Source organism: Brienomyrus brachyistius, chromosome 23 (genome assembly GCF_023856365.1).
Source record: "Brienomyrus brachyistius isolate T26 chromosome 23, BBRACH_0.4, whole genome shotgun sequence".
Lineage (NCBI taxonomy): Eukaryota > Metazoa > Chordata > Actinopteri > Osteoglossiformes > Mormyridae > Brienomyrus > Brienomyrus brachyistius.
In genome coordinates, this window is record NC_064555.1 from 20612295 (window position 1) to 20629006 (window position 16712).

The 16712-nt window shown below is 44.0% G+C and overlaps 1 protein-coding gene across 2 annotated transcripts; it reads left to right on the forward strand.

The window, feature by feature from the left end:
- The first annotated feature begins 756 nt into the window (after positions 1 to 756).
- Positions 757 to 16613, forward strand: slc9a3.1 (solute carrier family 9 member A3, tandem duplicate 1). Of its 2 annotated transcripts, none has more exons than XM_048993514.1 (16): positions 757 to 1258; positions 8428 to 8730; positions 8948 to 9108; positions 9256 to 9334; positions 11344 to 11521; positions 11690 to 11910; positions 12393 to 12595; positions 12797 to 12886; positions 12984 to 13054; positions 13187 to 13316; positions 13833 to 13990; positions 14116 to 14242; positions 14785 to 14946; positions 15041 to 15083; positions 15294 to 15386; positions 15793 to 16613. In XM_048993514.1, the coding sequence occupies exons 1-16, from the start codon at positions 1027 to 1029 to the stop codon at positions 16053 to 16055; spliced, it is 2514 nt and encodes an 837-aa protein (XP_048849471.1). In that variant the 5' UTR covers positions 757 to 1026; the 3' UTR covers positions 16056 to 16613. The 2 variants fall into 2 exon arrangements, with proteins under 2 accessions (XP_048849471.1, XP_048849472.1); XM_048993515.1 differs by lacking the exon at positions 757 to 1258 and adding an exon at positions 5682 to 6368.
- Positions 16614 to 16712: the final 99 nt, after the last annotated feature.

The window sequence follows — 16712 nt, forward strand, 5'->3', positions numbered from 1 at the left end:
AATCAGCCTCAGTATGTTTTTGGTCTGGGGGAGGACAAAGCAGAGTACCCAGAAGAATCCCCACAAGGACATGAGGAGAACACGCAAACTCCACACACCAGATGGCGGAGACTCGAACCCGGTTCCCTGCAGCTTGAGGCGACAGTGCTGACCACTGCACCACCATACCACCCCCTCACCCGTGGCCATACATTCTGAACACAGAGAGACACATAACAGGATTTAAGTTAATATAACTAGTGCAAGTATCCATCTGCTCCTGTTCACTTTGTCAAAGGGGAGAGCAGTCAGTTTGCAGCTCTTATGTTCTCTCAGTCACTTTTCTGCTGATGGACAGTAATTTGTATGAACATAATTACAGGGGATTCCTGCGTGTTAAATGTTATTACCCTTTTCATTGACATTAAGACATGCAGCGTAGTACAGTATGAACTGCATTTTTAATCACTTTAAATTTTTTATGTAAACATTCCCTCTGGTCATTGATAATGAAGTCACTGATTTTCTGTCTGCAGGTGTCTCATTTGGGGACTTACCTTTGGCTGGGCGTGGTGCAGGTAAGCACCCCTGCTCTCCAGTCAATGAGCAGCATACCAGCGTAAATCCAGGACTGAGGCTAATTTAGCCTGAGGGCAGGGGAAGAGGTCACCTCTGTTTATTGGTAAATGAGGAGAGCAGGCATGTTGCGCAGGATGGGCGTGGCACCCGGGCACCTGTAGCAATTGGCGAGGCTGAGCCACACCTGCAGTGAAAAAGGTCCACACGAGACGGGCGGCTTCCAGAGCAGAACAGGGACTCGTGCCAGAGGGTGTCATCACCGCTGACAACGGGGAAGGAGCGAGAGAGTAAGAGTGAGAGAGAGCAGCATGCGCTGAGGCAGCCCGGAGAGACCTGAGGCAGCCCGGAGAGACCTGAGGCAGCCTGGAGAGAGCTGAGGCAGCCCGGAGAGACCTGAGGCAGCCTGGAGAGATCTGAGGCAGCCTGGAGAGATCTGAGGCAGCCTGGAGAGAGCCTAGCAGCCTGAGGATGAAGCTTCTGTGGGGAGCAGTAACGCCGCTGCTCCTGGCAGCGCTGGCCGGCACCACCTGGGCTTCCTCGGCACATAATACAAATCCCCAAAGCAACATCAACGCCACGAATGGGACGGAAGGCAACTCCGGCCTCACCAGCCTGCCCATCGTGACCTGGAAGTGGCACCATGTAGAGCAGCCCTACCTGATGGCCCTCTGGGTCCTGGTCTGCTGGCTCTGCAAACTGGGTGAGCGGCGGCTTTGCGTGTGCTGCAGTGACGCTGTCTTCCCCCCTCTGCCGGCATGGGGGTCACACTTTACTGTAGCCTAATGATTTTAAAGGGAAGTATTTCAGGTAGTGTTGAGCAATGTGGCAAGGTTCATGGTTAATTAATACATAAGTAATAGCATAATACAGTACTACATTATCTACCCCCCCTCCAAGTAAAGTCTTACCTAGTTCTCTATACTTCCAGTTGGCACCTCTAGCACAGACTGCTTTTTAGCCAGAAGTGACACATTAGATGCACGTTTCGCTCCTCTCATGTTATTCCCTTGTTACAAAATTCTTGGAAAATACATAAATCATGTAAACAGAAAACGACACGTATCTGTAAATGCTTCTTCATTTTCACCTTCTTCTCCACCTTTTTGTTATTGTTGGTTCATACCTCGAGCATCGCTGTTCAGAATCCCACGCTATGCATGTGTGCGTGTGTGTGTAGGTTTGTATTCACTACATGGTAGCGACCCATGTCCCCACAATGTGGTAAAAATCTGGCAGTTTTTAACTTGGGCGGACATTTTTTAGGTCCCCACAATATAAACCTCAGTTTTGTAAAAATCCGTGAATGCAGTGACGTAACTAAAAATGGCCAAAAGTCTTGTATTCTGTTTGGTTACTTATGGTTAAGGTTAGGGCTGGGTGGGGGGTAAGGTCGTCATAGTTATTATTATGGTTTTGCCAATAGAAATGAATGGAGAAATATTAATGATAGGATAGCAGCTGTGTGTGTGTGTGTGGGGGGGGGGGCAAATTTCCCCACAATCTGATAAAAACCTGTTATTTTGACATTGTGGGGACCATTTTTTTCAGTCCCTACAAGGGGAAATTCAGCTTTACAAAAAATGTAACTGCAATAAAAAAATAAAAAATGCCAAAAGTCTTGCATTTTGTTTGGTTACTAATGGTTAAGGTTAGGACTGGGTAAGGGGTAAGGTGGTCATTGCTGGGATTAGGGTTTTGCCCATAGAAATGAATGGAGAGTCCCCACAAAGATATTATTTTGAGTGTGTTGCATGACAGTCTGCATGATCTCCCCCGTTACTTAGTTTCCCCTTGGATACTACAGTCCAAAAACATGCAGTCAGCTGAATTAGTTGCTTGGACTGGCCTGCTTATATTATCCATCCATCCATTTTCCAAACCGCTTATCCTATTGGGTCGCGGGGGGTCCGGAGCCTATCCCGGAAGCAATGGGCACGAGGCAGGGAACAACCCAGGATGGGGGGCCAGCCCATCGCAGGGCACACTCACACACCATTCACTCACACATGCACACCTACGGGCAATTTAGCAACTCCAATTAGCCTCAGCATGTTTTTGGACTGTGGGGGGAAACCGGAGTACCCGGAGGAAACCCCACGACGACATGGGGAGAACATGCAAACTCCACACACATGTGACCCAGGCGGAGACTCGAACCCGGGTCCCAGAGGTGTGAGGCGACAGTGCTAACCACTGCACCACCATGCCGCCTGCGCTTATATTATTATTATTATTATTATTATTATTATTATTATTATTATTATTATGAACCAGCATAAAGACAGTCTGTATTGTCACATAACCTCCAGCTCTCTGTGATTCAAGTTTGCTTTAAGTTGTCCTGTAATTATGCGACTGCCTGTTGATGTGTGTGTATCGGGAGTCACCTGTTATAGGCTGCCGTGTCATTCAGAGTTCACTGACGTACATCTTGGCGCTGAATCACAATAGCAATTGACAATGGATGGATGGATGGATGGATGGATGGATGGGTGGGTGGATGGGTGTATACTGAGAATCTGTAGTTTCCAGTGACCAGTGATGCAAAATGGTCAGTGGTTGCACGGATTCCGGTGCATGACTTGCACACCATGTGAGCAGGCAGCCAGGCTTCACATTGACGCACTTCTGGTCGGTCCCTTCACCGAGAGGGAGCAGACAGCCGGTAAAGACTAGGCATGCTCACCCCAGTGCATTGTGGGAGTTGTGAATCAGGCGCTCCACTCCTATGAGGTTCGGTTCAGCTCCCAGCTCTCTGTCTCGTCGCTCCTTATTAAGATGACAGACCAATATGATGAAATTGTGAAAAGCGTGATAATGATGTCTGGGTATCATCAGGCTGGTAGCATGAAGCCGCTTAATATTGTTTTCAAAGGCTAAAGCCTTTTTCTCTCCCATCTGTGAAGCTGCTCACTGTACTGCATGTTAAGCAGCTTGTACTGGTGCACCAGTTAGACCCCCCGGCTCCTGCCCTTAACTACAAATCTACCTGCTGACATTTTGTCTTAGCTGCTTTGTGGATATAAATAAAAATACATCTCTATACAATTGGCCGTTATGACTTTATTTTTAATGTATGAAATATTAAAATTTCCAGCTCACCTGTGCATAGTAACTATAGTTACTTTTGCATGAAATATGGATGCTGAGTAGCGGCCTGGACCTCAGATGCAGGTGGAGTATAGCGGCGTCTCCCCTGAGTGCTGTTATGCCTTTTAACAGTAGGGGGGGGGGGGGGTACTGTTTGCCCATCCAGCTGTACAAATGCGAAACTCGTGTCCATTTCAGCTCAGCTTTCATGTTGCTGCGTTCCCAAGGTGCTGCCGACCTTCTCTGAAAAGCTCACGCTGGTCTTCGACGGCGCGCTTACCTGGAATCCTCAGCAATGTTTAACAGTCCCGTGCCAGATGCCTGGCAGGCGAGACCTGCCATTAAGCAGCTGAAATTAGCTGTTAATCCGGTCATCATTATTAAGAAATGATAAGCCTTCCTCCCCCCTCCACACACATACACTGAGGCTGCTATTACTCTGGACTGGTATTACGATAATTCACCATACAATAATAAGGCACCGCCATGCCTGCAATGACTTAGTGCTGCCAGCTGGTGGCAGTTGTCTTCCACCGCTGTGCAGAAGGCCAGCATTATGCTATCCTCCTGCAGCAAAGGTGAGACAGGACAGGACATTGCAGACAGGCCATGTGCGGTACATTATAATAAATTGCACTTCACAATGTCTTAATTTCCCCATAGCTCTTAAAGAAATTAAATGACAGTACTTTACTTGGCCACAAACAGTCAATACTCTACTTACGAACTTTCAACTTACGAACTTTCAGACATACGAACGAAGAGGACTGTAAGTCCAAATTGTGTTCGTTGGCCTCCCGTTTCCGCCCAGTACGACTTCTGACCGCTACTCCCGCCGCGCAGCAGCATAGCGTGCGAACTCCCAGCATGCTAGTTCTTAGTACTTGCATATACCCTTAAAATAATGTTGAATAACGACTTATTTCAACATTTCAAGCTGTGAACGGCCGTTTGGAACGTATCTCATTCGTAAGTAGAGGACCGTCAATAACTGCTAATGACTCACTGCCCGGGGAGCAAAGGGGATTGATGGTCTTCATACACAGATCTCCCACAGCTACTGTAGTTATGGATGGGGTTTAATCACCTGGAAAATAATATGAGTTACATCTCTGATCTCTGTGTGCCATGTAAGAGATCTAGGCACTGCCCCCCCTCCCCACCCCCAACAGAATTCTTAACCTTTTCACTTAAATCTGAAACTTTTTTCCTGAAATTCCTCTGTGAGTTAAGTGATGATAGGAGACATAACTGCTGATTTTGCGACGGAGACACCAGTGAGCAGCTGTACACTGCAAACTACAAAATGTTGGGCCCATGAGGCACATCGCGACGGACGCCCCCCCTCCCGGGGACGATGTCCTTATACGCACCTCCGTGACCTCTGTCCCCCGCTCAGATCTGCTCAAGCTGCAAATCATTAAACCAAACGGAGGAGGAAGTGTTAATTACTGGAGGGTAGCTCTGCCAGATTAATGTATGAAACCAAAAAGTTTTATATATATATATATATATATATATATATATATATATATATATATATATATATATACACACACACACACATACACACACACACATACACATTACAAAGGGTGGGGTACAACCACATTCAATGTACATCTCTAAATTTTCATGAAGGCAGGTAATGAAAGTTGACATCGGGAACATAATGACGCAGCGTGCAGACAATGAGACTCAGTGTAAATGCTTTACCCTCCTGCCACATATATTCAGAGCCGGCTGGCCCTTGATCCCCATCTGACACGGAACAATGACATGGAAGGCAGCCTTTGCCTCTGTACGGAAGGCTTCTGTCTACATGTCCCAGAGAGCTCAGGAATTTCAGGACAGCCAGCGATGTGATCAATGTCAGTGACCAATATAGTGAAATATCTGAAATTCCATTTTAAAAAATGCTGTAATAGAACCCCAATATGTTACTCTCTCTGCAGCAGAGAGGTTAGGGTTAGGGTTAGGGTTAGATTACCCCAGATCTCAACCTTTCTTTTAATGCATTAATCAGTTTCACCGTTTTGTTGTACTGTAGAACTTACTGAATGCTATTTCCATGAATTAAATCCAGTAGTTGTTTTAGTGCTATCCAAGCCACAACCTGGGACACATAAAGAAATCTGTAAAGCTATACTAGATTTATACTGCAAAGGATTTTGGGAAAAAAATATCTGATCTTATTATATGAATGTACTTTGCTTAAATCCCCTGTTTTGAACACAAAGATCTCCTGCTCAATGAAAGCTTAACTACGTCTTTCTGAGAACCAATGACCCGCCCCCTGGTTAGCACGCCAGATAAATGTTCTCAGGTGTCTTAAGGTGTCCCAGCTCTCGCTGGACCGGCACTGTCGCACGGCAGGATCCCGGTGGTGAAGTCCCCTGCATTCAAATAATATCCAACGCTTTGTCAGTTACCTGCCTTGTCTGTGGGGGTCTCTACAGTGTAAACAGTGCTTTCCGTGCTACTGGAAGCTATGGGGTGTAAGATGGAAAGCAGCCTCCTCTGGCTACCGCTCTTCCTAAGCATCTTCAGCACACCTACGGATGGGAAGCCCCTGACCATATTGGGCCAGCCGCTGCCACCCACCAACATCTCGGGGACAAATGTGACAGAGTTGTCCATTGTGTCTCTTCACTGGGACCATGTGACACAGCCCTACATCGTGGCTCTCTGGATATTTGTGACAGGGTTGGCGAAGCTGGGTACGTATCATTAAGACGAAGAATATCTGTGCATATACTTCAAATTATTCAAAAATGGTTATAACAGGGGCTGTTAGACATCATCACTGGGTGTTCTAGCCAAGCATCTTAATGCCGTTGAAATTATTGGCATTTAGCTGGAGAATTCCAGTATTTCATTTGCATAACAGTGTTTTCAATAACTTTCCTATGCCTTTTTGTTCAGTAGCTATTTGTCTATGTTCTGCATTCAATTGAAAATACTACCCAATTATTAGCATTCTGTTACCTTGTGATAGACTTTTACTTAAACCAGTACACATACAGCGAGGGGGTAATGTCTAGTGTTCAGTACATGTTGATTGTCTTGAACAGAAAATACAAGGATCATGAAGAGTCTGTAGCGTGGACACAGAGACCATGGCGAACTTTCCCCTCAGTCGCATATTTTATTCATGAAGATGCCACAGGCATACAGCTGGATCTGCAGGGCATGTGTGGTGCTGTCATGCCGTGAGCTTTCATTGTCTAGAGCTGTGACAATGACATTGGGCAGAGACAGGAGTGGTGGTGGGGAGTGGGGGGGGGGTGCTCACTGTTTTATCACTCAGACTAACACAGTTCCATTGTTCACTGCTGAAGTTCTTTGTGACTGTACACTAACTTAAGAGTGGGTTAGGGCTCGAAGCATGGCAGAGGCTTGGCCAATTCGACGTGAGTTTGCTATTTTGTCATAGTTTCCACTGGGGGGACTGGGGGGGGCAGAAAAGCGCAATGACTTCATTTTAATTTTTAACCAATCGGAAGTCACTTTACATGCAGTCTCCTCTGGAGAACGCAGGCAGAGGTCGGAAACAGGAGTCGAGTAATCATTTGACCAGCAATCTGAAGTGTGGAGGTCATTCATTTTAATGTTCAGTCTCACAGCTGACAGTTTCAAAAGCGGCAGAAAGAGCTAGGTTAATGGCAAGGTTAATTATACCCTTAATGCCTTTATTCTATTCTCACTCTGTACCCAAAAAACCAGTTGATCATTAATATATTTCACAACATCTGTGCCAGAACTGAATGATTTTTGTAAATCTGTGAACTGTGTCTCAACAGTCTCTAGCGAAGAGAAGAGCTGGTTTGTGCCTGGGCATAATGAAAGAGGAAACCAACTCCCACGGGAACTTTTAACATTAATGATGGTTCATTGGTCTTTTTTCACTTTGCCAAAAGATTATCGGTAGTTAAGCAATAAGTAGCGTGTGAGTAATTCCTGGCAGCAGTGTCTACAGCACCAACCCTATCCACTTGGTTTTCTATCCCACCATCCCTAAATATTACGATCTGTGGTATGTTGGCAGTTAATTGAGCGTTGTTACTGACATAAGTGATCAGTACCTTCATATAGTCAGATGATCATGTACATTTGATTCCCTTGTAACATTTTTTGATGCTTACATGTAAATATAGTGAGTGGGTGACTCATGAGAGATCGCTGACAATAACCTCCCCTGGAATATCTAATGTTTAACTCGGCAAAGCTTGCTGTATTGTCTATTTTCTGGTTTGCATTATATTATAATCTTATAATAATATGTTATAAAGTTTATTTGTGACCCATCACCACGAAATGAGTCTTATGGGTTCAGTTCTACCAGTGCGACTTAAGACTCATTTCGTGGTGATGGGTCACATTTTAGCCCCACTGCCAGTTTTCCTTCCAAATAAAAAAACCGCCAAGCCCCAGGTAAACCTGACTTAGCCCCTGATCTTTCCAATAGCTAGAAACGCCCCTGGTTGCTGGTATTCCAGACTGATGTGACCAGCTGAGGTGGCCAAAAATGAAAACAGCTGAGATCTTACAGATATATTATTTCATGCTGTTCAGGGATACTTGGCGATGCGGTGAGACTGCAGATTTATATTTAACGTCTGACTAAGTACTCTGTAAGATTTGTTAGCAAAATGGAATCAAATTGGTGAGTCTCCTGTTGGTGTTGCTGTGAAAGTGATATCATGATGGACAAATGTTGGCGATAACATTCCTCCGCGGGATTCTAACTGTCTCTCTGCCTCTTCGTGTTTGTTCCAGTGTTTGAACTGAACCATAACCTGACCAAGAACGTCCCAGAGAGTGCACTCCTCATCTTAATTGGTTTCGTCCTGGGTGGAATGATCTGGGGGGCAGACAAGGCCCAGACCTTCACTCTGACCCCTGTGACCTTCTTCTACTACCTGCTGCCCCAGATCATCCTGGACGCAGGCTATTTCATGCCCAACAAGCTCTTCTTCAGCAACATGGGGGCCATCTTGACTTATGCCATTCTGGGGACTGTCTGGAATGCTGTCACTGTGGGCCTCTCATTGTGGGGTGTTTACCTGGGTGGAATCATGGGTAAAGCCATCATTTCTATGCTCCATATGTATTCAAGCTTTGTTTGTTTCATCATTCTTTTCCCAGAACTGCATAACAGTTGGGGGAAAGTACTAGTAAATCTGATGGTTGTTGTTTTGTGTGTGGATTGTTGAATGCATAGATTGGTGAGTAGCTTGTACACCACACTGATTGGTGAGATCCCGGAAGAAACAATGGTTTATGTACTGCATTCTAGGCGACCTGAAGATTAATCTGCTAGAATTCATGCTCTTTGGGAGTCTGCTGTCTGCAGTGGACCCAGTAGCTGTGCTAGCTGTTTTTGAAGAAGTCCATGTCAATGAGGTGCTTTTCATCTTAGTTTTTGGAGAATCTCTCCTCAACGACGGCGTGACAGTGGTATGTACAAAATCCAGTCATCCCTAACATTCAGGATGCATTATTCTTTGCATTATACATGAAATTGTCATAGGTATTGTGGAACCAAAATCTAGTATCATTTCATTCTGTTAGTCACGTATAACCTTTTTCCTCACTTGTCCACAGGTGCTGTACAATGTTTGTGACGCTTTTGTAACTCTAGGAGCGGATCGAATCACTGCAGTAGAAATAATTAAAGGCATAGGTAAGCGAATAAAGTCTATCATCGTCTCGCTGTTTACTTCTGATAAATCAGTAACGTGTTTGTTATAACACTTTATAATAGCTTTATATCATGCCCTATACTTTAACTACTGAAGGTTAACACTTCACTTAAAACTGTAATCTATAACGCATTAGAGATAACTTCATAATGCATTATATTGATTGGTATAAGAACTAATAAAGCATAAGGCAGTCATAAGGCATTATACTGTTGATTATAATACTTAATAAGCTCCAATGAAGCTCTCATCTATAGTACACTATAGATACCTTCATAATGCATTATAATGGTCAGTATAAGAATTAAGGATGCTTTGTACTGCATTATGATGGTATCAATAGTGTATTAAAGAACATAAGAAATTTACAAACGAGAGGAGGCCATTCAGTCCATCAAGCTCATTTGGGGAGAACTTAACCAATAGCTCAGAGTTATTAAAATCTTATCTAGCTCTGATTTAAAGGAACCCAGGGTGGTAACTCGCACTATACTAGCGGGAAGACTATTCCATACTCTGACTACACGCTGTGTAAAGATCTGCTTTCTCAAATTCATTTTAAAATGTTCTTCCGCTAATTTCGACTTATGGCCACGAGTTCTGGTATTTAAAATAATATTGAAATAGTCATTTGGTTAAACAGCATCCAGACCTGTTAGAATCTTATATACCTGGATCATGTCCCCCCTTATTCTCCTTTGCTTGAGGCTGAACAGATTAATCTCAGCTAACCTCTCCTCATAAGACATTCCACTGAGACCAGGATTCTCGTAGCCCTACGTTGCACCCTTTCCAAGGCAGCAATGTCCTTCTTAAGGTGTGGTGACCAAACAATATTCCACGTGGGGTCTTACCAAGGAATTATATAATCGTAGCATCACCTCCCTTGACTTAAACTCCACAGACCTAGAGATGTAACCCAACATCCTATTGGCCTTTTTTATTGCTTCCCCACACTGGCTAGAGTGGGACATGGAAGCATCAACATACACAGCGAGATCTTTCTCATAATCAGCTACCTTTATTTCAGTGGAACCCATAAAATATCTACTTTATATTTCTGCTCCCTGCATGGATTTCCTTGCATTTATCTATGTTAAATTTCATCCGCCAGGTATCAGCCCAGCGGCTAATTAAATCCAGATCCAATGGTAGCCTTGGTGCTGCTAGTTCAGTATATACTACACCACCCACCTTGGTGTCATCTGCAAATTTAACCAGTTTACTGTACGTATTGGTATCAATATTATTGATGTAAATTATGAACAATAGTGGTCCTAAAATTGAACCCTGCGGTACCCCACTATGAACGCAGGCCCACTGTGACATTGTGCCTGTAATACTGTAACCACTCGCTGCTTCCTGTCTGTTAACCAGTTTTCAATCCAAGCTGCTACAGTTCCTAAAATCCCTGCAGCTTTGAGCTTAAGCAAGAGCCATTTGTGGGGGACAACATCAAAGGCCTTCTGGAAATCTAAGTAGATCACATCATAGGCCTTTTTGTGATAAATTTCTCTTGTGAAAGTTGATGAGAAGATGAGAGCTTCATAAAGCATTCACAACGCACAATAAACATGGCTATAATGTGCTATGCATTTTTATAAAAACTTATAGACATGTTTATGATGCTTTATGAGTGCGGTATAATGTGATATGAATGTAGTCATGGAGTCTTATAGACGTGGCATTCTTAGAAATTGTCACCTACCTAAGCTTATTTTTCATTACTGTAGTTTGACCACTTCTAGTATTTTTAAATAAATAACAAAATGACTAAATAATTTAGTCCATTAAAAGACAATAAGTGAAATATAGTTAAATACATGCTTCCTCCAGGCATTTTTTTTGCCCAAAATAAAAATAAGATGAATGAAAATCATTGAGAGAAAGTGGTGATCAAACTGAATGCTGTTGTTGCCTGTCCCTGTGCGGTGTCCCTGTTTGGCCCTGGTACCCATATGCTCTAATGATGGCTGCCCACCCCCCCCAGTGTCCTTCCTTGTGGTGGCCTTTGGAGGGGCGCTGGTTGGAGTGGTGTTCGCCGTCCTCCTCTCGCTCCTGACCAGGTGCACAAAGAACATCCAGATCATTGAGCCTGGCTTCATCTTCATCGTCTCCTACCTCTCCTACCTGACAGCTGAAATGCTCTCCCTCTCTTCCATTTTGGCGTAAGCCCTTTAAAATTTTGCCTTCATCGAGACTGCTGACTAAGATGCAAGCATGTATGCTCTGTAGGTTTTGTCTGATAATGCAGAGGAGGATCCTGTAATACTATTTGTGTTACTGTTCCCTTAATGTAAGCAGAATAAATAGCCATTTCATTCAATCTGTCATAGGATCACATTCTGTGGCGTCTGCTGTCAGAAGTACGTCAATGCCAACATGGCGGAGTCGTCGGTGACGACAGTGAGATACGCCATGAAGGTGTTCGCCAATGGTTCGGAGACCATCATTTTCGTCTTCCTGGGAATCTCTGCCATAGACCCTCAGATCTGGGTGTGGAACACGGCCTTCATACTCCTCACACTTGTATTTGTTTTAGTGTACAGGATCATAGGTAAGATATCATCCCTTTGTACTTGTCTGAAAAGGGGCAGTGCTTGATGCTCTCCCTGTCTTCTGTATTCGCATAAGCCCTTCTAAAATATTCATCGAGACTGCAAATCAAATAATAAATTCAAATAAATAAAAATTAGAGACCATTTTGAATTCCTAAATTGCCTATACTCTAGCTCAGTGGTAACCAACATTGCTCCTCAAGATCTACCACCCTTTCGAGTTTAGGCGCAGCCTAACACACCTGACGCAGGTAATCAGGCCCTTCAGTAGCATCACAGTATTAGAGTCAACTCAGCATCAACATAGCAAGCTCCAATACTTATCTGTATCGGGTGTGTTAAATTAAGGCTGCACTAAGCTCTGCAGGGTGGTAGATCTCCAGGAGCAGGGTTGGTGACCAGTGCTCTAGATGATAATTTTATAACCAATTTCAGGTTTCAGGCCGTTTTTGTTTATTGTGCATCTCTCATTCTGTCACAGGAGTTTTTGCCCTTACTTGGGTCCTGAACCGTTTCAGACTCATTCCCCTTGAGATAATTGATCAGGTGGTCTTGAGTTACGGTGGTCTAAGGGGTGCTGTTGCCTATGCACTGGCCTTCATGCTGGATGAAAATAAAGTAAGGGAGAAGAACCTCATGATCAGCACCACACTCATAGTAGTCTACTTTACTGTTGTGTTGCAGGTAAGACTTACAATAAATAAATAAAGACAATTATGTCCTACTTGACAAATAAAATGTAGCCATGAGTTCTCCTTTACAAATGACTTAACAGTGATGAAATACATCTCTCCAAATAACAATACATGAAAATAATGCCAGTTTAAGTATATTGTGTGACTTCTGAAGAAGCTCTAAAGTATAATAGCAATTCCTTTGTTCCAGGGAGTAACTATGAAACCTTTGGTCACTTGGCTGAAAGTGAAAAGGACATCAAAGACAGAGGTTTCCCTGATAGAGAAGTTACAGAACAGGGTAAGGACTGAAATTGGTAACGATAAGGTCCCTCGTCCAGGTATGAAAACCAGTCTATTGACACTGGTGCTTCCTAATTACTCTCTGGTTTTTTCAGGCATTTGATCACATTCTCATAGCAATCGAAGACATATCTGGGCAAATCGGACACAACTATATGAGAGAGAAGTAAGTCAAGCAACTGAAATACATCATTTGTATGTCGAACGTGTTGTACTCGAGACTGATTCCCCACACTGCTGTCAGTGTGTCAATGTTACCGCGTGTAACCTGAACATTCCCTTTTGGTCTCACGACTAGGTGGAATAAGTTTGAGGAAAAGTGGCTGCGCCCCATCTTGATGAAGTCATCAGCCCGGAAGAAGCAGGACCAGCTCTTCAACGTCTTCCATCAGCTCAACCTGAAGGATGCTATGAGCTACGTCACCGAGGTGATCTTTCGCCTCTTGCGGTTTGTTGCCTTTAGACATGTACCGCAATATGCCTGAGGCACTCGGTTGTGATTATCCCCCTGCGTGTGAGAAGGCATGCCATTATGCAAGCGTGACGCACCTGGGCAAGACCAGCTTGGGAGTGACCAGGCGTGGGAAGTTAGGATCCCATTTTTAAGAACAGAGCTTTAACAAAAGAAACCCGTGACCTTATTTTAAGGTCATGGCATAGAACAATCCAAAGACTTCGCTCCTCATTCTCTCTTTCAGCTTTTTAATCCACGTTCACACTTCTTCACCACGTTACCAACTTGAATTACCAAAAAAAGAACAAAATCCTTAATATTGATCTTAGACACCTGTATTGCCATTTTCGATTAAGGCTGCAAAATGCATTGTGGGTGCATTTGATTTCTTGTGTCCTTGTTCAGAAAGGGTGTTTTCACTGTTTATTCTTTGGGGAATGGCTGTGATACAGTGGTAGCACGCAATTAAGTCCCGTATTTCCTGATTTAGGGTGAACGCTGTGGATCTTTGGCCTTCGTTCGGTCTGAGGACAATGCAAACCTTGACTTCAAGAAAAAGTTGGCTTCAGATATTTCAGATATTATGCCAGACATGAATTCTGACAGCTCAGACACAGGACCCTATACCATACCGATGACTTGTATGATGTAAGTACCCGGGGTATATCTCTTCATATTATATTCTGCATTACTTATACTGGGCTTCTGAATAACCAGTCTTAGGAAAGTGTGTTCTGCAATCAGAAGAGCTCTTATTCATGTTTGTCTTAAAGGCAGGACAACGTGCCTACAGTGTGTCTGGATGTGGAGGAGGACATGAGGGGGAAGAGCATGAGGGACACAGAGAACATCAATACTCATCACGTGCTGCAAATGCACCTGTATAAGGCCAGGAAACAGGTAACCAGTCAAAGAAAATGGTATAAAAGCCACATACACACCTAATACAGGCAGCCCCCAACTTAGGAATGAGGTCTGTTCCCATAGTCTGTCTTCATGAGTTTTTGAATTTTTCAGAATTTGTAGGCAAGTCAGACAAATAAAGCAGTACTTAATAAAAGTAACTGCATACAGTGCTGTACTGCACTGTACTATACTGCACCTCGAGCCAATGAATTGCTGAAGCCGTGCAGTGATTTCAGTCAGAGCTAGATAAGATTTTAACTCTAAACTATTAGTTAAGTTCTCCCCAAACAAGCTTGATGGCCCGAATTGCCTCCTCTCTTTTGTAAATTTCTTATGTTCTTATGTTTATGTTCATACCCTTGACAATGAGTTAAGGATGAGGCAAAATTAAGGTCAGTCTGGCAAGAAGATTGCAAAATATCGCAAATGAATCATCAGCAAAAAGAAAGCGGGATAAATACAAATACCAGTTGGACTGATATGTCAGAAAGCCAAAGATGAACTTCTCTACCGCTCATCTGCCTGCTGCCTTTCAGCACAGACACAGGTACAGCAGAAAAGAAATGGGACTCAACAAAGACGAAAATGAAGTCCAGGAGATCTTCCAGCGCACCATGAGGAGCCGCCTGGAGTCCTTCAAATCTACTAAGATGGGTGTCACCCAAAGCAAGAAGATCAAACCAGCCAAGAAGGATCAGGTAAAGAATTCTGGCCGGTTACTCCCTACAGCACATGCTTGCATGGAAGAAGTTATCCTTCACGTGTGACTGTGTTACTCCTCATTCTGTCCAGATACCGAACGGAAAACACAAAACCCATTCATTTGAAGACGCAGGTAATTATAGTATAACCTTGCCCAAAGCTTTGTGACATTTTGGTATTCAACGCTCTGGATAACTACCATTGAGTACTAAGACATTCAGCACACCATAATTAGCAGCTGTTCAGTACTGTCCTCTTGCAAAATCATGCTTATGGAACATTAGCAACATTACAGTGACTGAATGATGCATTTTTCTTCACTTGTTTCTCCATTTGCCACCAGACTTCTCAGACGACAGTGTCTTCACCTCTGACTTTCCGGGTGGTTTAGCATCTGGGGGTGGGGCTCCCACAAGACTGTCCATTCGATCTGGAGGTAACCATGGCTTTAGTAGCAGTGATGGAACAGAAAATAAGACAAAGGTTCATTATGTGTGTTAAAGGTGCACTAGAAACCCAGATGGGGCTTGAAAACCAATTAAGGATCTCACATCTCAATCAGACGTTTCTTACAATTAAAGACTGATTTCACGAATCATCAAAAATCTTATTCTGAATGTACATTAATTTTATTATGAAGTAATTCCCACACTTCTTAACAGAATAAGACCTGCAGAGTTCTATTAGTGTCTCCCACAGGCTCTCATTGACCTAGCAAGTCATTTATTAGTCAGTTTAGCCGGCGGTGCTACTCACCACACACGCAATTGCTCTTCATTTCCAGTTGGCATGTTTTATTTCTGTGATCATGTGATCATGACCCAATCCCTGCACTCTGACAGGTGGGATAGAGAACCCAGCCTTCATGCCAGACGTGGATCATGCGTCCCCTCTGCATACGCCGCCATGGTCCGCCGTGGTAGATGATGGGGTGGCTCCCTCCCAGAGAGCTCAGGTGCAGCTGCCCTGGTCGCCCAGCAACGCCAGCCGCCTGACGCCTCTCCGCATCAGCACCCGTTCTAACGATTCCTTCATCTTGGCGGACAGACCCACAGCGCAGGGGGAGCAGCCCCCTCCCAGCCAGCCGAAAAGCACACCTAAATAGCCCTGGTGTTGCATAAGGCCCCCTGCCCCTCACTCGCAGCCTACGCCATTGCCAGTGGCAGAATGCTGACACGCCTTAACCCGTACCACCAGAACGAGGACATGAAGGAAATGGGAGAAGAGGAAGTGTGTATGTGTGGCTGTGTGTTAAATAGATATGTATATGTGGACGTGTATATAGAAAATTTCCTTTGTAGTTTCACAAAATATGGTAATTTAGTTTATATTTAATGTTACTACCAAATGATCTGTTAGTGGTACGATCTCCTCTCTTCTCAGGCTGCACAATGAGGTTCCGTGCCACAGGTTGCAATTTCGCCGGCATCTACAGCAGGTCCATTACGCTGCAGCAGCATTCACAGCAGTTCCATTGATCTTAACCTTTAAATATGCGCTTGATTGGAAGGATGTACGAAGATGCTGCCCGATTAGTACTTCAGAATCAGATTGGGGGTGGCAGAGGCATTAGGCTTAGGAAATGGGTCACTGCTGTAAAGCACTACTTTAAGCACTGAGATGAAGTTGTTGTTTGATGTCCATTAAAAAAATATTTTATTTATTCACCAGTGTTTGCCCTCTTAACAGACATATTTTGAAGCAGCACTGTGGGTTGTACATATCTGGACAAAGAGAGGGCATCCGGTCAGCTCAGCTCCTG

Bases quoted from the DNA above. Each gene is read 5' to 3' on its own strand.
- slc9a3.1 (XM_048993514.1), top strand. From the start codon at position 1,027: ATGAAGCTTCTGTGGGGAGCAGTAACGCCGCTGCTCCTGGCAGCGCTG. The intron at 13,055-13,186 runs GTAAGTCAAGCA...TCTCACGACTAG, and splicing joins CACAACTATATGAGAGAGAA to GTGGAATAAGTTTGAGGAAA. The intron at 15,084-15,293 runs GTAATTATAGTA...ATTTGCCACCAG, and splicing joins CCATTCATTTGAAGACGCAG to ACTTCTCAGACGACAGTGTC.